This window comes from Pelophylax lessonae (genome assembly GCF_965119305.1).
Source record: "Pelophylax lessonae genome assembly, chromosome: 4".
Lineage (NCBI taxonomy): Eukaryota > Metazoa > Chordata > Amphibia > Anura > Ranidae > Pelophylax > Pelophylax lessonae.
The window spans coordinates 469,792,839-469,811,447 of record NC_138771.1 but is presented as its reverse complement, the minus strand read 5'-3'; the positions used below and the strand labels follow the sequence as shown (position 1 = coordinate 469,811,447).

The window sequence follows — 18,609 nt, the reverse complement described above, 5'->3', positions numbered from 1 at the left end:
AAAAATCCCATTTTTTTATGGTCCCTGTCTGACTGTTGGCTTTCCCCCCCTAAAAGAAAACTGCCTCTTTGAATACAGGGTCCCTGTTTCGAAGACAGTTCTGACTACAGTAGTGATGTCATCGTTGCATTAAGAAAAACTACATGTGTGCAGGCGACCAGTTGCATGGTGCTTACAGAGCGAGTTCTGGTGATTGGTCGTCTCTACAGGAAATTGTCTTTCACCTACGTTTACTGCCGCCTAGGGAATCTTCAATGGTGAAAGCTACATTTCAGAAGGTATTTGTCTGTGACAGTTTAACTTTAGGGTACTAAGGTGTCTGTTTGTGAAACCGAGATGAGCTGTGATCCTGATGATTGCAGCTTATCTCAGATCATTAGCAGTTTATGAAACTGGGATAATCATGTTTTCCCCTGATCATCTCAGCACACAGAGAATCTGTCATTGACAGAAACAGAAAACATCCAATGTATGAAGGTTTAATCTCGGCACCTCACTGGCGATCTTGCTGAGAATTCTCTTTCCCAGATTCTCTAGCCCAGACATGAAGAATCGAGGAGAGAAGAGAGAATCCCCAGAGAACTGAGGATGAAGGAAGGTTATTCTTCCTCAATCAGACCCCCCAAGACCGTAAAAAAGCCCCCTGCCTTTTACTAACCCCCCCCCCAAAAAAAATGGTGAAGCAGGCTAGAAACATATATATATATATATGTATATGTATGTGTGTGTTTCTAACCTGCTTTACCGTTTCCTTTTTTTTTTTATATTCCCAGAAGGGGTGAAGCTGTTACAGGTGCAAAGGGTGGGCCAACTCAATATTGAACCCTACGGCATCCCAGCCATTAAAGTTCATGTGCATGTAAAGGCAGGCATCCCAATATTTTTGGTTATATAGTGTATATATAATTTGTGTAGAGGTACTTTACCTTTATTATTCATTCAGTGTAGTGTGAGGTACTGAGGAGAGCAGTCTCCTCTGAGAATGCCCGTATACTCAGCAGCAGTAATTCACCACTGCCTAAAATACAGACACCTCTGTGTTTCACTGAATTTCTGTTACGATAATCTCGCTATGTCTCGCGAGATTATATTAACAGGAGGCGTTCTCCACAGTTCAAAGGGTTTGTAGATTGGTTTATTCCTCAAAATGAGAAGCGATCTGCACTGTTTCATAAACAGGGACTCAGAGGAGAGCCATCTTCTCTGAGAATGCCGGAGAAGTCGGCAGCGGTAATTTACCGCTGCTTGATAAACGGACACCTAAGAGAGGTATTGTTTGTTAATCAATTGTTGTGTATAAACTACAGTACCTGGCTCTCTTGCCTTGGCTGGTCAAGTAATCAGCGATGCAACATCAGTCGCATGCTTTCCACCAAAGGTGAGAACCAGATTTTAAGCAGAGCTGCTGATTATTTAGCTTTTCCCTCTTATGTAGGCTACATGACTAAAGCCTTAGCTGCACCCTTTTAATACTAAATCCGTATTTTCTCTGAGATGTGCCAATTCTTTTTTAATTTATTTTTATCCGATTTTACTTTTGGAAACCTTTTTTTTATTTTTTTTATTTCATCACATCAGGGCTGGAAGACTTCTCCTCCTTGAACTATCAGTCCACAGTGGACACAGCCAGCGTGGAACTGAGGAATGAAGAGTACTGCGTTTCCTCACCGGACGTTGGCAGTGCTGCTGATGAAAGCACTAATGACTCTAAGCAAGAGCTGGTAGGTGTCCATGGCTTAGGCCTCTTTTCCAGCTGACCCTACTGTCCTTCTTCTAGTGTATGCATAGGTTACTTTGGTGCCTAGATAACCTTTTATTGCTTCCCTGCAGATGTCCGTTGTAGTATTTAAAATAAATGGAGTGAACAGTGCAATTGATATTAAGGGAGAAGATGTCACCATTTGCCTTCAAGTGAATCAAGTGGCTCCAAAACAGCTTGGGAATGTCAGCGTTTGGCAATACCTCAACAACCGCAACATGAGTAAGAGAATTTTTCCATATATATTTATGTAATATCGCACTTGATTTTCCAACTGATGAAGACTTAAAAGTGATCCGGTGGCCAGGCTATGGACAGTCAACATTTACATTTAAGAAAAGATGCACTTTAAATGAGCTTTAAAATAAGACCTGGCTACAAGATCACATTAATGTGTAAACCCTAAGGCTACATTCACTCCAGCGATAAGGGCCAGTGTAAATTGTAGCGGCCGAAATCTTCTGATTCCTGCTGCATCTCTAAGCGGCTAGGTGCAGCCTCTGGTCCTTTTCACAATTACGACAGTTTTCCAGCGGCCGCAGCTATTTGCGGCTCTCTGCACAGCAAGAGATTACCCAAAGTGCACCCAGCAGCGATCACCACAGGCTATTGCAGGTAATTGGCTTTGAGGACAGCCTGATCCGAAAAAATTTTCTGTTTTTCAGGTCAGGCTTCTACTGAATGGTGTAATATTGTTACCTGCAAGAACATGGATTTTTATTTTTTTTTGTTATTCTTTTGGTTTGCCCTAATGTGTGCAAAATGTGGCCTCGAAGGCAAAAATCCTGTTATTTTACAATGATTTACCTTTACAGTCTGCAACTACTAAAGGATAATGGGGGCATGCTATAAATTTGATTTTTGGACATACCTGAGCCATGTAAATGCTATCACTGTGTGAGTGCCACGCTTTTCTCAAAAAAAACTCATTAAAAAAAAAAAAAAAAGATGTTGGCTTTGATGTTGGTTTATTACTGTAGGTTCACATTCCAGCACTTCCAACTGGTGTTCAGTTTATTTGAGATCAGGGCTTTGGATCTGAAAGTTACTCTGGCTCCAGAAGTTCTCTTCAAGCCCACTAGGTGGCACTCCAGGCTTAGCAATCTTCCTAAAGAAAACTGCGCATAGAAAATGAGAGAACTCATGGAGAAATGGGAAGCCGACCTAAATGAATCGCTAGAATTAGAGGAATGGCAAATATTTCAACAAAACGCCTCCAGGGCCCTCATCAACACCTCTATCCTCTATCATTGAAGCAAACTATAAGGTTCTTTTAAAGTGGTACATGGTCCTAGCCAGAAGGGGAGCTTCTTGGCTCTGCTTCCGTGGTTGCGGCCAGAGGGGAACGGCATTCCAAATTTGGTTGCACTGCCCCAAAATGAGGCAGTACTGGATTAGGGTGTTTAATTTTGTCTATTCCCTGACCCTGGTCAATCTCCAAAAATCCCCAAAACAGGCGCTGCTGGGGGGGGGGGGGGCGCAGTGGGGAGTGCCCCGAGACATGCCAAACTGCTAATCGGATTTATATTCCTAGCAGCAAGGATAGTGATCACGAGGTCATGGAGGTCGGCTGTCATACCTTATGAACTGCTCAAGGCAAAATTATCCCTGATAATGGTCAATGAACGCCTTTCAGCAATACTAAATGGAAAAGTGAAGCTCTTTGAAAATGTTTGGAGCTCTTGGATTGCATATTTGGAGGGGGACCCCAGAGTTGGACCGATATTGGCCACATCCGAGGGCCTATTGCGAGCAGCCTACTCTAATTGAATCTAACCTAAAGAAAATCAATCTAATCTATGCTATCACACCCTCACACCCCATCTTTACCTTTTTCTGTTCCGTCTTTTCTCTTTTTCCTTCCAATTTATTTTGTTTTTCCTTTTCATTGTTTTCCTCATATTTTAAATATGAAGAATATACAGGCTGGCTCTATGGGGAGGGCAAGAAGACTGGCCACAAAATCTACCAATATTTCTCCTCCTTGAGGTCAACGCCTAGATGTTACTCTCCGCAATACTGACAATGTTTTTATTAGTGCCAAAAAACAGATTTTGATAGAGATAATACATACTGTATGTTAAAATATAAATGTAGGAACATAGTGGCACGATAACCACAATCGTTCTCTATATTGTCTGTACAACATGGTTTGTTTTTTCCTTTTTGAATATTCAAATAAAAACATTGGAAAAGAAAATGAGAGCACTCCAGGTACAGTTAAATGCATATTAAGGCATCATGCTGGTAGAAGGCACCATTCAGCCCTGCTGCCAGCAGCTTGGATCTCATGCACAGTGGCTTAATGCCCAGTGTGCATAAAGCCTTAAAGTACATGTACAGTATGTGAACTCTTCTACCTGCCAAACGATATGTAATTGTCCATCATGCTACAGAATTTCTTGTACAGCAGAGACCTGCAGTTGAAAAATGCCCTGTAGGCTGAGATATAGAAACCTTTGGGTCGGAGAATGTCTTAAAGGCCACTATCACTAAACATTATGCATTCTGACCACTGTATGGTAATAATACATGTAATGATAGCATTCAGGATATGATTTTTTTTTTTCATTTTTATATTTTATATCGACGTGCAGAGTACGCTGTCTAGCAAAAGTAGCAGTTGAAGGGGTTAGGACAAACTAGAACACTGCCTGTTTTTTTTTTTTTTATATTCCCAATGCTTATTTTATTTTTTATTTTCAATTCTTTATTTTAATGTAGCGGACCCCTGGGGCCTCCTAGGGCCTGGTGGTGACCCTCAGAGGCAGAGAGGGCCTATATACATCCTGTGGGTGTGGATTGTCAGGCATGGTGGGTAATGATACAAGTAGAAGAAAGGATGGTCGCCAGTCACTTTTATGCTTGAAACAACAGAAGAGTTTTATTTCTTCTTAACAGGACAAAATAAGATAAGGGAGAGAGGGGTAGGGCACAGGACACCCTTAGCTAACAGTCAAATTGGCAGACTCCGTTTACAAAACTGACAGGCACTTAGACAGCGGTACAGGATAACAGACCTTGAGGTTTAGACTGTGTTGGGAGGAATCTCCTTTCCCCTGAGTACAGTCCCTTTCGGTATCCATGAAACTTCAGATTGATCTGGGAGGCTCCTCTCCCTAAGAGCTCCTCTCCCTAAGATCCAATCTCTTTTAGTGGTCTGTACTGGCTGGACAGCTGTCTTCTATATTAAACAGGCAGGTAACTCACACAGGTTGCTGGATCTCTGTGGATGCTCACTTTCCTGCAGATCACTGGCTCTCCTCAGCAGAGTCCCAGGCATGTGGCTAGGCCCCAGGCTTCAGGCCTACCCAGCAGCAGCATAGTGGCACACACCCACCCCAAAGGGGGTCTGGGCCAGGGCCATCTTACCGAATGGACATGCTGGGCAGTTACCCGGGGGCCCCACCTGCCAAGCGACCCAGCCCCAGCCCCAGTCAAGCATTAGTCCCGAATCCCGTATGGATCCCACCGAAGGTGGGAAGTGCCTTTTGGCCCTGCCCGGCTATTAGGCCACTTGGAGCCTACAACTGCAGGAATGCCTGTCTGCCTCCACGGGAACAGGAACACAAAGGACAGTCGAGTCTGACTCCTGTCCGTGTGTGTTCACCGGACCCAGCCGCCCAACTTGGAAGCTGTCATTAGCCTGGCACTGCTGTACCAATAAATATCGCTTTATCCGTAGTTTGCATTTGTATTCTCCTCTGTGATTGTGTAGGCGGGGCCCCAGTGCACTGCATTTCCCGGGGCCCTTTAATGCTCTTAAGATGGCACTGGTCCGGGCGGCAAGAGAGCGATCATTGGACTTTCCCCAGATAAATACTCTCTCCCAGCATGCCTCAGCTGCCCTGTAATTGGCTAAGAGAGACATATATATTAATAGCCTGTTTAACTGTATTTCTCACTCTAATGTCAAAGGCAACAGTGCCACCTACTGACAGAAGGGAGAACCACAGCCAAACCCAGATTAAGAGAAAGTCCAATTTACCTTAGTATTATAATCGGCCAAAGCTAGTTACTGCCCAGCAACTAAATTTTAATAGCAACCCTGCTTTAAGACAAGGGTGCTACATTAACAAAAGATCAGGATAGAGAGAATGAACTGTACAACCACCGGTAGCAGGAAGTTCTAATGCTCCAGTATAGACCACCATAGGCACATCTTTAACAGAGCACCAGTAAATTTTTTTTTTAAGGAGGGGAGCGCAAGAAAACTGAAGCCTTTGACTCACAAAGAACTGTACAGACTATATGACAAGGAGTCCATTGCCACATCCAGTACGACCTGTGTGTATCTCTGCACCCCGGAAATTGTTTTTTTTTTTTTTATTTCAATCATTTAACATGTGTATCCTACCTAGGGGTTCAAACCTATGACTATAGGTTTTAAAAGGTGCTTAGCAACTCTGGAGTTGGTGCAGGGGGTATAGCGCCAGTTGTGCAATCATAGGGTCATGGCTTTGAATCCCAGGTAGGGTACACAGGTAAAGTGATTTGAAATACACTTATGAAATGCTTATGTGTGCAAAAGCACTCAAAAGTGGCAGAAAATCGCTGTGCTCAGGTGCAAATGCAGCCTTATAGTTTTTCTCAGATCCTTTTTACTTTCGCTTCTGTTGCATATCTTGGCAGTCATGTAAAAATGATATTAAAATCTACATTTTGTTTATAAAATTATAATAAAAACATGATATACTTACCTGCACTATACAATGAGATTTAATAGACTGATCTCTTGCCTTTTCTTTGGTGGTCCCCTGCGGACGCTGTCTGCTCCTCGTCTCTGAATACCCCCATAGCAAGCCCTGTGCTATGTGGGCACCCGTGCAGGCAAAATTCTGAGCTGGTCTGTGTGCGTCTATGGATTTAGCCACGCGCCCACTCCCTCCTTATAGGATTTGATTCACAGCAGCAGGAGCCAATGCCTCCACTGCTACATGTGTGTCCTGTGAGAAGAGAAAGAAAGGAGAGAAGAGATGCAGCCAGGCACATTACTGAATTGAGAGAGGACTCAGGTAAGTAGTTAGGGATGGGGGTGGGGGGGCAAGTAGTGGGGTGTTTTCTACGTTAATGCAGGGAATGCATAAATGTAAAAAAAAATAAAAAATACCCTTTAAAACTACTTTAAAGGTGACCATCCTGGCATGACCAAAATTTACCTCCAAACCTCGCTGCCTTCCTGGTAGATCATGTCCCAACATTCATTTTGTTTTTTTTTATAGCTTGTTCCTATTGCAAGAATCAGCTTTTATTACTAGAATAGCAATACAGTGTGTGGGAGGACTCTTGGGAGTCAAGTTAGCAGCCCCTATGCAAGACTTATACTTACCTGTCCCCAATTTGATGGGATATCGCCCAGGAAGCCTCCTAGCCGCTTGTCAATATTGCCTGCATTGTACGCTCTTCATTCAATCCTACAGGTGGTTCGAACCCCACTGGAACATAAAGCTGCTCAACATAAAAGTGACCCGTAACCACTATAGTTTTCCTAAGTACAAGATTTTTTTAAAACTAAAAGCTCCAGATGTGATCTTGTATTAACGGTAGAGGAGGGGTGAGATTTAATCTCCCAGCCTTTGCAGTGAGCGGTTTTGGGGTCTAGTAAATCCAGGAGAGAAATTGCACAGTCCAGAGGAATTACAGCTTTGTGAAAACAATTGCCTTATTTTAATCTGTGAAGAAACTGCCTTAGACGCCTATTGTGAGGGATTATGGGAAAAGCATATTTACAGCCATCTGTCAGGACAGGCAGAGAAAGCCGATGAGTTTCATTGGAAGTGACTGAACATGGCTCATTCTGTAACTACACAAGCACAGCTTTCATATAAAAATACAGAACACAGCCTGGGCATCCTCACCAACCAAGCAGATTTAGGTTTTCAGCAGTGATTTGTCAAGTGAAAGGTGACTTCTGATTGACTGTGACAGGTTCCTCCAGTTTGTAATTGGTAAAGTATAAAGAATGTCATTGTCTTCCCTCTGGAAATCCCGTTTTCTGACACCATGCTGAAATAACCATGTCACTGTGTTTTGAGTAACTGACCTGTAGCAAGCTTGCAGCAAGTAAAGTCAGGGCAAGGTCAGAACTTCTAATTTTCATGCTTGTGTCTGTACAATGATGCAAAATCTTTTGACGTCATTACATACAAGTTCTCTGGCCGTCATTTTGACGGCCAGAGAACTTGTATTTTCAGAGGGAGTGACACGCCTTTTTGCTATGTGGCAGTGCTGGCAATTGTTGATTGGCCACTAAGGTACGCAGCTCCCTTGGGGGTGGGGGGATGATGCCAACCCTGTTGATTGGCTGCTTGGGTACTGAGCTCTTTTGGGGATGGGAGAGAGAATGCCAACTCTGGTGACTGGATGCTCAGGTACCAAGCTCTCTTGTGTGCCAAGAAAAAGTGCCAGTGTTTGGTGATTATCCTCTCCGGTTCTCAGCTCCCCTGGGGGCGAGGCGCGAATGTCAGCAAAGGTGATTGGCTGCTCAAGTATCAAGCTCTTAAGGTGGAGAGAGAGTTCCAGCTCTGGTGATTGGCTGTTCAGGTACCAAGCTCTTAGTGGGATCAGGAAGTGCCAGCCCTAATGACTGGCTGCTCAGGTACCCAGCTCTCTTGGGTATGGGGAGAGGGTGCCAACTCTGGTCATTGGCTACTCAGGTACCAAGTTCTTTGGGGCATGGAGATCGTGTGAACCCTGGTTATTGGCTGCATAGATACCCAGCTGCTTTGGGTGTGGGGAGAGCATGCCAACCTTGGTGATTGGCTTCTCAGGTACCAAGCTCCCTTAGAGGTTGGGGACAGCGTTAGGGTTAGGGGTTAGGGTTAGGGGTTAGGGTTAGGGGTTAGGGTTAGGGTTGCCTATTGCCGGTAATGACACAGGGGATGGTTTTGACACAGGAAATGGATCATGGACCCACCCCAGGTCATGGACACACCCTAAAGGTCAAAGGTCAGGAGTTTATTCGCTCAGAGGTCAAAGGTCATAGCTCCACCTAGTGTTGGACTCAGTTACCAAGCTCTTGCAGGTGGGGAGAGAGCATGACAGCCAGGGAACTTGTATTTTCAGAAGGAGGGACTCGCCTTTCTGCCATGTGGCAGTTCTGAAACTTGGTGATTGGACACTAAGGTACTGAGCTCTCTTGGGGGCGAGGAGAGAGGGCCAGTTTTGGTAATTGGCTGTTCGGGTACCGAGCTCATGGGGACGGAGAGAGTGCCAGCCCTAGTGATTAGTTGCTCAGATACCAAGCGTGTCAGGACTTCCTGCCTCTTCTCTCAATGGCTGGAGTGCCAGGGGAAGGAAGGGAAAGTATGATTTTTAACTGGAGCTTGATTTTAGGTTTACTTTTGGTGTAATTTTTATTTTTTTCCCATTTATCTTGTGTGGGAGGTCAATCAAAATCTTGAACAATCCTTCCAATTCTGGTGATTACCAGGACACATAGAGAGGGTGAATCTAGATAGCACAAATGGCAGTAAAAAAAACAAACAGCTTCTAACCTTTCCCAACTCTGTTAAAAAAAAAAAAAGGTTTTAGATACATTTCGAGGATAAGGTTTAGGTGTCACGACCAGCCACTTTTTAGAAGCCTAAAAGTAACTTCCTAAATGTGCTGGTCTAATTAAATAGCAGGATATTGTTCTAAAATGAGAAACTGTTAAAATAACTAAAAGCAGTCAATTAGCACTTTCCCTGCAGTGGCAGAGCAGCTAATTTGCAACTTGACATGATGTGTTTACGCATACCCCCTACTCTACATTCATGCAGACTGACAGCAGAGCATGGAAAGCTTGCATTGCATCATGGGAAATGAACTTATTCCTGGTTCTGTTCCAATCTGTTTTGACACGATAAGAAGAGGAATGACCACACAGAAGCACAAAAATGTTACATTATTTCTTAATAGACGCAAAAGTACTACTAACAGCATGTTTACTTAAAGTGACATTTTTGTTTATAAAATGGATCATAGAACTTCCATTTGCTGTTTTTTTTCTTAAAAAAAAAAAAAAAAAAAAAAGATCCTTCACTGCATTTACGTTCAAAAGTGTGCCCTGGCCACATTGACGCACTCGCTGTTTAATATGTTCTTCCTGCGTGCTTCTACTATAGCTTTACACGCAGCATTTCGAGCACCGCTTACACAGGCAGCGAAAGAGGGACGCACAGAGCAAAAGCCACACATCCCCTTAGTGGCTGGGTGTCCTTGCGTGTACAGTTGTTGAGCTGAAATAACATGCACATTTTGATTTTGTTAGAGGATTTTCAAATATCAATTTTAATTTCTCTGTTTTCTCAATCAGGTTCTGATCAAAAGTCCTCATCGTCTATAGAAGAGAAAGAAACTACTCCTGAAATCAGCCTGAGACTAGAGACTGGTCCTAGCGCTAAGCGGTATTCTTTATTAGCAGCAGAGAACGGATTCCTACAGTGCCAAGTGACAGATTTTACCTCCGAGTTCCTCACCTCTACTCTGGCAAATATCCGTCATTTTGTGGAAGACGACTCTGTGGCTGAAGTCATGCCAATGAAGATTAGGGTTCAGAGAGTCAGGCTACATTTACAGGTTAATAGAAAAACATTTACTGCTACTTCCAACAGTAAATTAAAGAGAAATTCTGATATATGTTTATTAACAACATACCTGTGTAACGTGTACCTAAAAGTAGTTTTTTGGGACTTGCACTGTTTTTTTTTTTTTATTTTACAGTTGCTGTCCTATTTTTTCATGAGGGTATTGCAGATATATAAACTGTCCCTTTTATTGGCTTTTTACACATTATAGGCCCAGTCACACTAGCATTAGCGAAATGTGTGTTGCATGGGTTTGATGCAAACGGTGCCATTCGTTCTGATGTACAGTATGTCAGCAAGATTCTTGCAATGTTGTTCATTCTGAATGGCATCCCAGCAAACCTTGTTAACAGACATGCGATGCAGCACATGGCAACACACTAACCGTACATGCTATGTACCAACTATGGGTATGACTATGGAGTTGGCCTTCCTTTGCTGCTATAACACTGTCTTCACTCTTCTAGGAAGGCTTTCCACTGGTTTTTTGTGTGTGCCTGTTGAAATATGGGCCCCTTCAGCTAAAGAAGAATTTGTGAGGTCAGGTACTGGACAAGAAAGCCTGGCTCACAATCCAATTCATCCCAAAGGTGTTCAGTAGGGTTTAGGTCAGGACACAAGTTCACCCACACCAAACCCAATGGAGCTAGCTTTTTGTACAGACATACAATTATGTTAGGGGAACTGTTCCACAAGGTTGAAAGTGCGCAATCTGTGTAAATGCTGTATCATTAACAGTACCCTTCACCAAAACACCTTAACTCAATAATTGGAGGGTCTCCACTTATTTTTACCATGAAAAAAGAAAAATCGAAGTAAGTAGGACTTTAAAGGTGCTCTCTCGCCTTCAGAAAAAATTACTCATACACAGTTTTCGATAAAACACATGAATTTTATTACAAATGATTAAAACCATTGGAAAAAAACATAAAAACAAGTAAATGGATGACCTAAAATATTCAGTACAGTGAACCCATTAACACCATCCTCAGTTTAAACTTTGCATATATGACATACGATAATGGTAATATGTTGATTTAGATCAGGGGTCAGCAACCTGTAAATCGTGATCCACCAGTGGATTGCGGCCAGGTGACTGGTAGGTTGCGGTCTGGGCTTGCTGCCCCACCATCCCAGAGCATTAAATAGAGTGCAATGCAGAGGGACTACTTGTAAAGTTGGAGCTGTAGTAGGGAGCAAGATCCACATAAGCCGATGTCTCCTCAGTAGTGCTGGCTCCTATCACATGTGGAGTGATACCAACTGCACTCCACCTCTTATCCCGGCTCGCAGTCTCCAGAGTGGTGCCTAAAGCAGGAAAGAAGAGCTCTTCAGGTCAGTGTGAAGTAATACACTGGGCATAATAGTATAGGATTGCTTTCACACTGATACGCTACCGTTTACCCACACCACAGGTGCAGTGCAGTTTACCTGCATCTTTCTTGCGGGTTTGCTGCGCTTAGCCATAGACTTCTATTACAAAGCTGCAGGTTTGGTGCACTGTAGAATATAATAGAAGTCTATGGCAAAGTGCAGCTAACCCACGGTGCAGGTAAACTGCAGCATATCAGTGTAAAAGCAGCCTTATATGGGGCTCAGAACAGTAAAGGTTCATTTGCAGTTTAGGGGTTGTAAAACCCCATAATTAAGATGTGCTTTTACTACCCCCACCCCAACTGCACCCCTTTCAGCCACAGTGGCCAGGGGTGCGAATGCAAGAAGCAGTGAAAAAAAATGATATGTTAACTACAGGCAAATGGCTAAATAGAGAAATGACATACATACTATATGTGTGAATGTTACCTGCTAAATGATTTGTATTTTTGTTCGCCCCATCCAGTGATTCCAATACAATGCCAGACAGCATAGCCACATTCCTGACCTCCAATGCAGTTAAGCAGTATGGCCTGGTCAAGGCGCTGCCACCTACATTTATACAGCCATCCCAGTGCTATCCTCTCCATAAACATATTTTCAGCATATGTCTGTACTGAATTACAGCACTGACACTTCATGCAAGACGTTAATTGTGGTTTTTAAAAAATGTATTTTCGTTTTTGCAGCCAAATTGTGATTACACTTCTTTTGTTACATGTATCTATTCACATAGCCATAGTTCAAAGAGGAGCTTCAATCATTTTTTATTTTATTTATTTTTTAATTAAAAGCCAGCAGCTACAAAAGCTGTAGCTTCTGACTTTAAATAAATAGATGCTCACCTGTCCAGGGATCCAGCTCTGTTCTCATCTGAACCGGTTTCTTCACTGGTCTTTGGTCCCTGGCACCAGCATCTTAACTGTGGGCAGCGAGGTCTGACTCTTTGCGTCTTCCCAGTTGGCTGCTCACTGCCCATGCGCAAGCTGCACTGTGATTTGTGAATGGCCCCTTAGCCTTCTGGGACCCTGTTATGTGAACGGAGTAGAAGGAAAAGAAGTACTTCCGCTTTTGGGTAAAGTTTTGCTTTAACTTAAAATAAATATTTAAAAATTACTGCTCACTTTTTTTAATTGCTGGAAATTCCAATCCAGCTTTCTGGTTTATGGTGGGCTGGGGACTTGTGTATACCATTATTAACCCTGTCTGTACTGTACTGGCAGATCTCATTATCAGTTGTAAAATAGATGCTCATGCCAACTGTCCTAACACTGGTAAAGAACTCACGCTTGGGTGGTACATTGCATGTTAATGCACATTAAAAAAAACTTGTAAATTACAAGTTATTCTAAACAATTTGAAGCTGTTAATAAAGTCTTCTGTATATACCTGCTCCAAAGAAACAACTAGAAAGGTAAAAAATATTTTTTTCCAATAGATTTTTAGGTATGCTGAGTGACTGGGAATACATAACAAATAGAGTGGGGGGTTTCTCAAATTTGACTGCAAAAGTGGAAATACACTTTAAATTATGTTATTGGATTAAATTGTGTTTTCTGATATCTGCCTGGGTTCAGCTTTAAATTACCAGCTAGGCATTTCAAAATAGTAACTAAAAAAAATCCTGCAGTTACAGCAATACAATAAGCATCCTTCTTGATATTCCCCTCTCTGGCAAGCTGGGGATATTAGATTAGAAATGATTCACCACAGGCAGAAATCTATTACGGTATATTGGCCAGTACCTGTGAAACCCCTGTGGTTTCCTGAATCTCCTGATGCCACGTCTACAGGTAATATTTATAGAGGACACCCATGAATCACCACCTATAATGGATTATTCTATTACTGTGTAATTTGTTTTATTGCATATACCACTGGTGCATACTATACGTTGCTTACCAATAACTCTCATGAATACATAACATGCAGGCCAATCGGGAGCCTTTATTTCATGGTAAAGAGAAAGTATAGTATTAAGGTTTACGTTCAAGAGATAGTAGAGGAATGTAAAAAAAATAAATCTGTGTTAAAGGGAAACTGTAGTCTTTTTAAAGTAGATATAAACTGTAACTGAACAATGATTGGTTTGCTAAAGCACTGTATAATGGACTTTTTTTGTTGTTTTAAATGTATAAAATATATATTTTTAATCTTTTATTTCTCCTTTGTTGCACTTAAGCACTACTGAACACCGTGAAGCCTTTTTGCAGCCTCATCCTGTCTACATACACATCAGTGATGGCTGCATGTCATTTATTGGGTCATATTTTCTGATGGTGACAATAGCCACTTGTAGTCTCCTTTAGTCGAATGTGTGACAGGTTGGCAACACAAAAGGGCATTTTGGAGATGGGGACATAGCGTTGTCACCCTATTAGATGGGGACATAGCGTTGTCGCCCTATTAGAGAAGATGCCTGCTTGAGGAAATTCATGGCAGAGTCACCAGATAATATTTTAAAGCCAAAGTGTTTTGCTTGGGAAAAAAACAAAATGTTTAGTGGATCACCCAGCAGATCTTAAAAAAAAAAAAAAAAAATCAGCTCTGTACAGAACAGCAGCATCTCCAGTCCTGCTGTTCTGTTGGGTTAAATGATGCCCAGCCACATTGTTCCTGCCTCCCATGAGCCCTGGGCCAAGGCAGGACAGATATCCAAATAATATCATTGAATCTGTAAAATGGGCAACATGTGTCGTAGTCTGTGCAATGACCATTGTATTACACTTAAATTCTAAAGCCTCTTTTTGCCTTTTAGGATGACAGTCCACGGAATAACAACAGTGAGCAACAGCCAGAGCCATTAACGTTCAATATCGAGAATCTCTTGGTAGAGCGATCTGATGATGGATCATTTTGTGTCAGAGGTAGGTTTCCATTCTTTCCCTTCTGTATTGGGAATGGTCAGACTTGCAGTGTTATTTTAATCAGGGAGGATCAGATAAAGAGAACCCATTTACATGGAGACTCTTTCATTTGTCACTGCACCAACACAGCCCTTGTATAATGCTAAATTCCTGTTGTATTTGCTTGACTTGGGGCTCGATGTAATATATGAATGTACCCACAATTACATATTTGACCAGCAAATGGGGCTGCCTAGAAATGCTATTTCCATGTTGTAGCTGTGCCTGGAGCTACATTTTGTGATTTCTGTGCCAGCGCCACCTGGTAATCAAACCTGGAATTGCAACTGCTCCATTCTTGTATTCTGAGGGTTATATTACCAATAAAAGAAGCCATGCATCTAGAAACTGTAGTTTGCTATTATAGGACAATGTACGGAGATGTGTGTTAATAAAAAGTGTTCCAGGTCAGTGACTCAGATATCATGAAGCCAATCGCAATATCATAGTAGCCAGGTAACTAGTATTTTCAGAACGTATGGCCATCTACAGAAGGCTTCATGCTTCTTTCATGGCAGGTTTCCTTTAGAATAGAACTAAAAGCAAAACTTGCTTATGCAGGTGAACAGCGCTGAACCCAGACAATGTGTGTTGGGGGCTGTGCTCCCGTACGGTTGTCAATTTGAGCGCAGAGTCTGTGTCCATGCAACCATTGTGTCCCATTTACATGACTGGGTCTTCCTGCAGGGGGGTAGATGGAAAACCTTTGTATCCCCATGTGGGCAAACACAGTCCTAGCACTAGCTTACGCAGTAGTATGTCCATGTGAACAAGACCCTTATGTACAACTGTATTCTTAACTCATATTTTATACCCCAAAAAAGGTGCTTACATGGCTTTGAGTGTAGATTTGGTTTAATCTGTAATTTTTCCTTGTTCTCTTTTCTTATTTTTTCCTTTCCTGTTCACAGGTAATCCAGATGCAAGCACTAGCTCCACCTCAAATAACAAAGAATTGAACCATATAGGTTCCATAAACTGTGACAATACCAAAAGTATACAGCACAGAAGCAGCGCTACAAAATGCACACAGACACTTTGTGATAACCCTGTACAGGCCGAACCACTAGAAGGGAATAAAAGCTTCAATCGGAAAGCAATGGCTATTAGTACAGAACAGGTAAGGTGTCCTGCAAGCAGCACTGAAAAAACATTTACTTATCGTGCACCCTGCAGAAAAGGCAGTTTTCTTGCCTTCCACAGTCAGCTTCTTAGTCTCCTGCTGTGCTCTGTGGTTACTTTTATAAAACTCTGAGACACGGTAATGATGTAAAGACCAGAGGTTGGAACCACTGAGTGGAACGGGGCAAGGAATCCGTCATACCTGGAAATGTTGGATTCTGAAGATTCTCCAGCTAGAAAAATATTTTCTAAACTTTTCTGTCCCTACGAGCGGCCGTTCCTTCAGAGCCCCGTGCCGTGACTGCCGGCTCTCGCACGCGTGCGTGGGAGTGACGTCACTGCGGCTCCGGCCAATCAGATGGCCGGGATGCCGCGATCCCGGAAGACGGGCATGTTCAGGAGATAGTTACAGCACCTATAGGTAAGCCTTATCATAGGCTTACCTATAGGTACAAGTTGTAGAGGAGGGTTTACTTCCTCTTTAAATCCCCAAAAATCCACGTATTTTCCGTTTTTAGCTGCAATAGACCCTTAAATATTATCCTTACTTTATCTTCTTTTAATGATAAAAATTTAACTGTTCTGAAGCTCGGCAATATGCTGAGCTAATCTTCTGAGCACTTAGAAATCCTTCAGAAGTTAGATAGGAAATTGTGAACGCACTCAAAAAAACTGTTTGCTTAAGCAGCGAAGTCTTTGTCCAAAATTAATTATCATAAAAATCACTTATGTCTTTGAAGTGCTCCAGATTAATCAGACGATCGGATTGAGTCCTAGTTCACCTCTCGTGTCCTGGGGGACATTGACGCCCTTTGCGGAACGCTCTAGATTAATCAGCAGTTAGAAATGAAATATTTATGTCTCTGTGCTGCTTGCTAAAGTTAGGAACACACTTCAGAAATGTTACCCAGTGAGCAGCCGTATTTATATCACCAGAGAAGATAAACTTGCCATATCTTCTTGCATTTTAATGGGATTTCAGTTTTCCTTTTAACAGTGAACTCTGTGCAAGTATTAAATATTCAAATTACAAATCTGTACCCATGAATACATCAATAAATCTATTATTTTTTTATTTTTATTACAGTGTAAGTACCTGAATCTGTCTTGACTTCTTGCAGTCAGGGCTGCCATTGGGGAGGGGGGTCAGCCCATACACATGTAGGGGGCCTGGGCATTCCGAGGGGCCCGGCCACCTGGGCCCCAACCAATGAGACCAAGTTGTTGCTGCTTTAGTAACTAGCAATTGCTAAAGCAGGAATAACTGAACATTGTTCGGTGACAGTAGCTGCGGAGTGGGCCGATGCAGCTCACTTCGGCTGCAGGGGTAAGGCGGAGTGATATCATCTGCACTCCGTCTCTCCCTGCAGACCAGATGCTGGTTTGGCTACCATGCCAGTCACACCTCAGCCATGTGGAAGAGCTGCGCTGTGCGTAGCCTGTAGGACTGCTCAGTGCTCTTGGTGGACTGGTCTGGAGACCAGTTATTAGACCATCACAATGGTAAATTGGTCGACAATGTTGCTAGATGTGGACCTGTGCTGTAATTGTCACTTTGCTGGATTGGGCTGCTTCTCTGCTATATAAGCATGTCTCTTTGCTGGATTAGTCTGTCTCTTTGATCACTATATGGAGATGTATTTTTGCTGAATGTATGGGGCTCTCCCTTTGCTGGATTGGAATGTCTTTTTACTGGATTAGTCTGTCTCCTTGCTGAACATATTTCACTTTTTGATGGATTAAATTCATTTTCATATATTAAGTTGTAAGTGTGTTAAAATTAAAATTTGATGCCCTGAAGGACTCGGTGGGCTGGCCAATGGGCAAACTCGGTGGGACAGCTAGTGGACAGGCCCTGGGGAATGTTGGTGGTCAGGCCCAGGCCTAAAGCTGTATACAGGGCCTTAAAATGTCTGATGGCTGCCCTGCTTGTAGTCCCTATACAGCAGAAAGCATTAGAAGCAGTGGCGGCCGGTGCGTTGGGAGCTCAATGGGTTTTTTTTTTTCTGAGTCACCTGATTAGAGCCAGAGGCTCTAATAGGCTTCAGAAAAGGGTGGACCTGAGGGGCAGAGCAGTGCGCCCCAAGCCCACCCATTGTGTGACAATATAAATTCGCTATTGTCACATGTATCCTCCTCCTGGCCAATCAGGAAGCGGGTCCGAGACCCGCTTCCTGATTGGCCAAAAGGCAAAACCATGCCATTGGCCGAGGAGGAGGCGGGAGGACTCGAGGAGACGCTGGGGGACTGCGGAGAAGCTGCAGGTAAGTGCACTGGTCTCGGGGGGGGGGGGGCACGGCACGCTGCGCTGGTCACTCTGCATTGAATGGGGGCTCGATGATCTCTCTGCATTGAAAGGGGGCACACTGATCTCTCTGCATTGAATGGGGGCACACTGATCTCTGCATTGAAGGGAGAACACTGATCTCTCTGCATTTAAAGGGGGCACACTGATCTCTCTGCATTGAAAGGGGGCACACTGATCTCTCTGCATTGAAAGGTGGCACACTGATTTCTCTGCATTGAAAAGGGGCACACTGATCTCTCTGCATTAAAAGGGGGCACACTGATCTCTCTGCATTGAATGAGGGCACACTGATCTCTCTGCATTGAATGGGGGCACACTCTGCATTGAATGGGGGCACACTGATCTCTCTGCATTGAAAGGGGACACACTGATCTCTCTGCATTGAAAGGGGGCACACTGATCTCTCTGCATTTAAAGGGGGCACACTGATCTCTCTGCATTAAAAGGGGGCACACTGATCTCTCTGCATTGAATGAGGGCACACTGATCTCTCTGCATTGAATGGGGGCACACTCTGCATTGAATGGGGGCACACTGATCTCTCTGCATTGAAAGGGGACACACTGATCT

General features: G+C 43.2%; 1 protein-coding gene across 2 annotated transcripts in view; it reads left to right on the top strand.

The window, feature by feature from the left end:
- BLTP3B (bridge-like lipid transfer protein family member 3B) overlaps nucleotides 1–18,609 on the top strand; it is a 167,510-nt gene that overhangs the window by 141,677 nt on the left and 7,224 nt on the right. The window contains exons 16-20 of one of the 2 annotated variants that reach the window (XM_082253146.1): nucleotides 1,579–1,721; nucleotides 1,831–1,981; nucleotides 10,059–10,321; nucleotides 14,462–14,570; nucleotides 15,521–15,729. In XM_082253146.1, the coding sequence (XP_082109272.1) occupies nucleotides 1,579–1,721; nucleotides 1,831–1,981; nucleotides 10,059–10,321; nucleotides 14,462–14,570; nucleotides 15,521–15,729 (875 nt within the window). Of the gene's footprint in view, nucleotides 1–1,578; nucleotides 1,722–1,830; nucleotides 1,982–10,058; nucleotides 10,322–14,461; nucleotides 14,607–14,638; nucleotides 14,770–15,520; nucleotides 15,730–18,609 lie in introns of those variants that run through there. The other variant, XM_082253147.1, reaches the window with a different exon arrangement.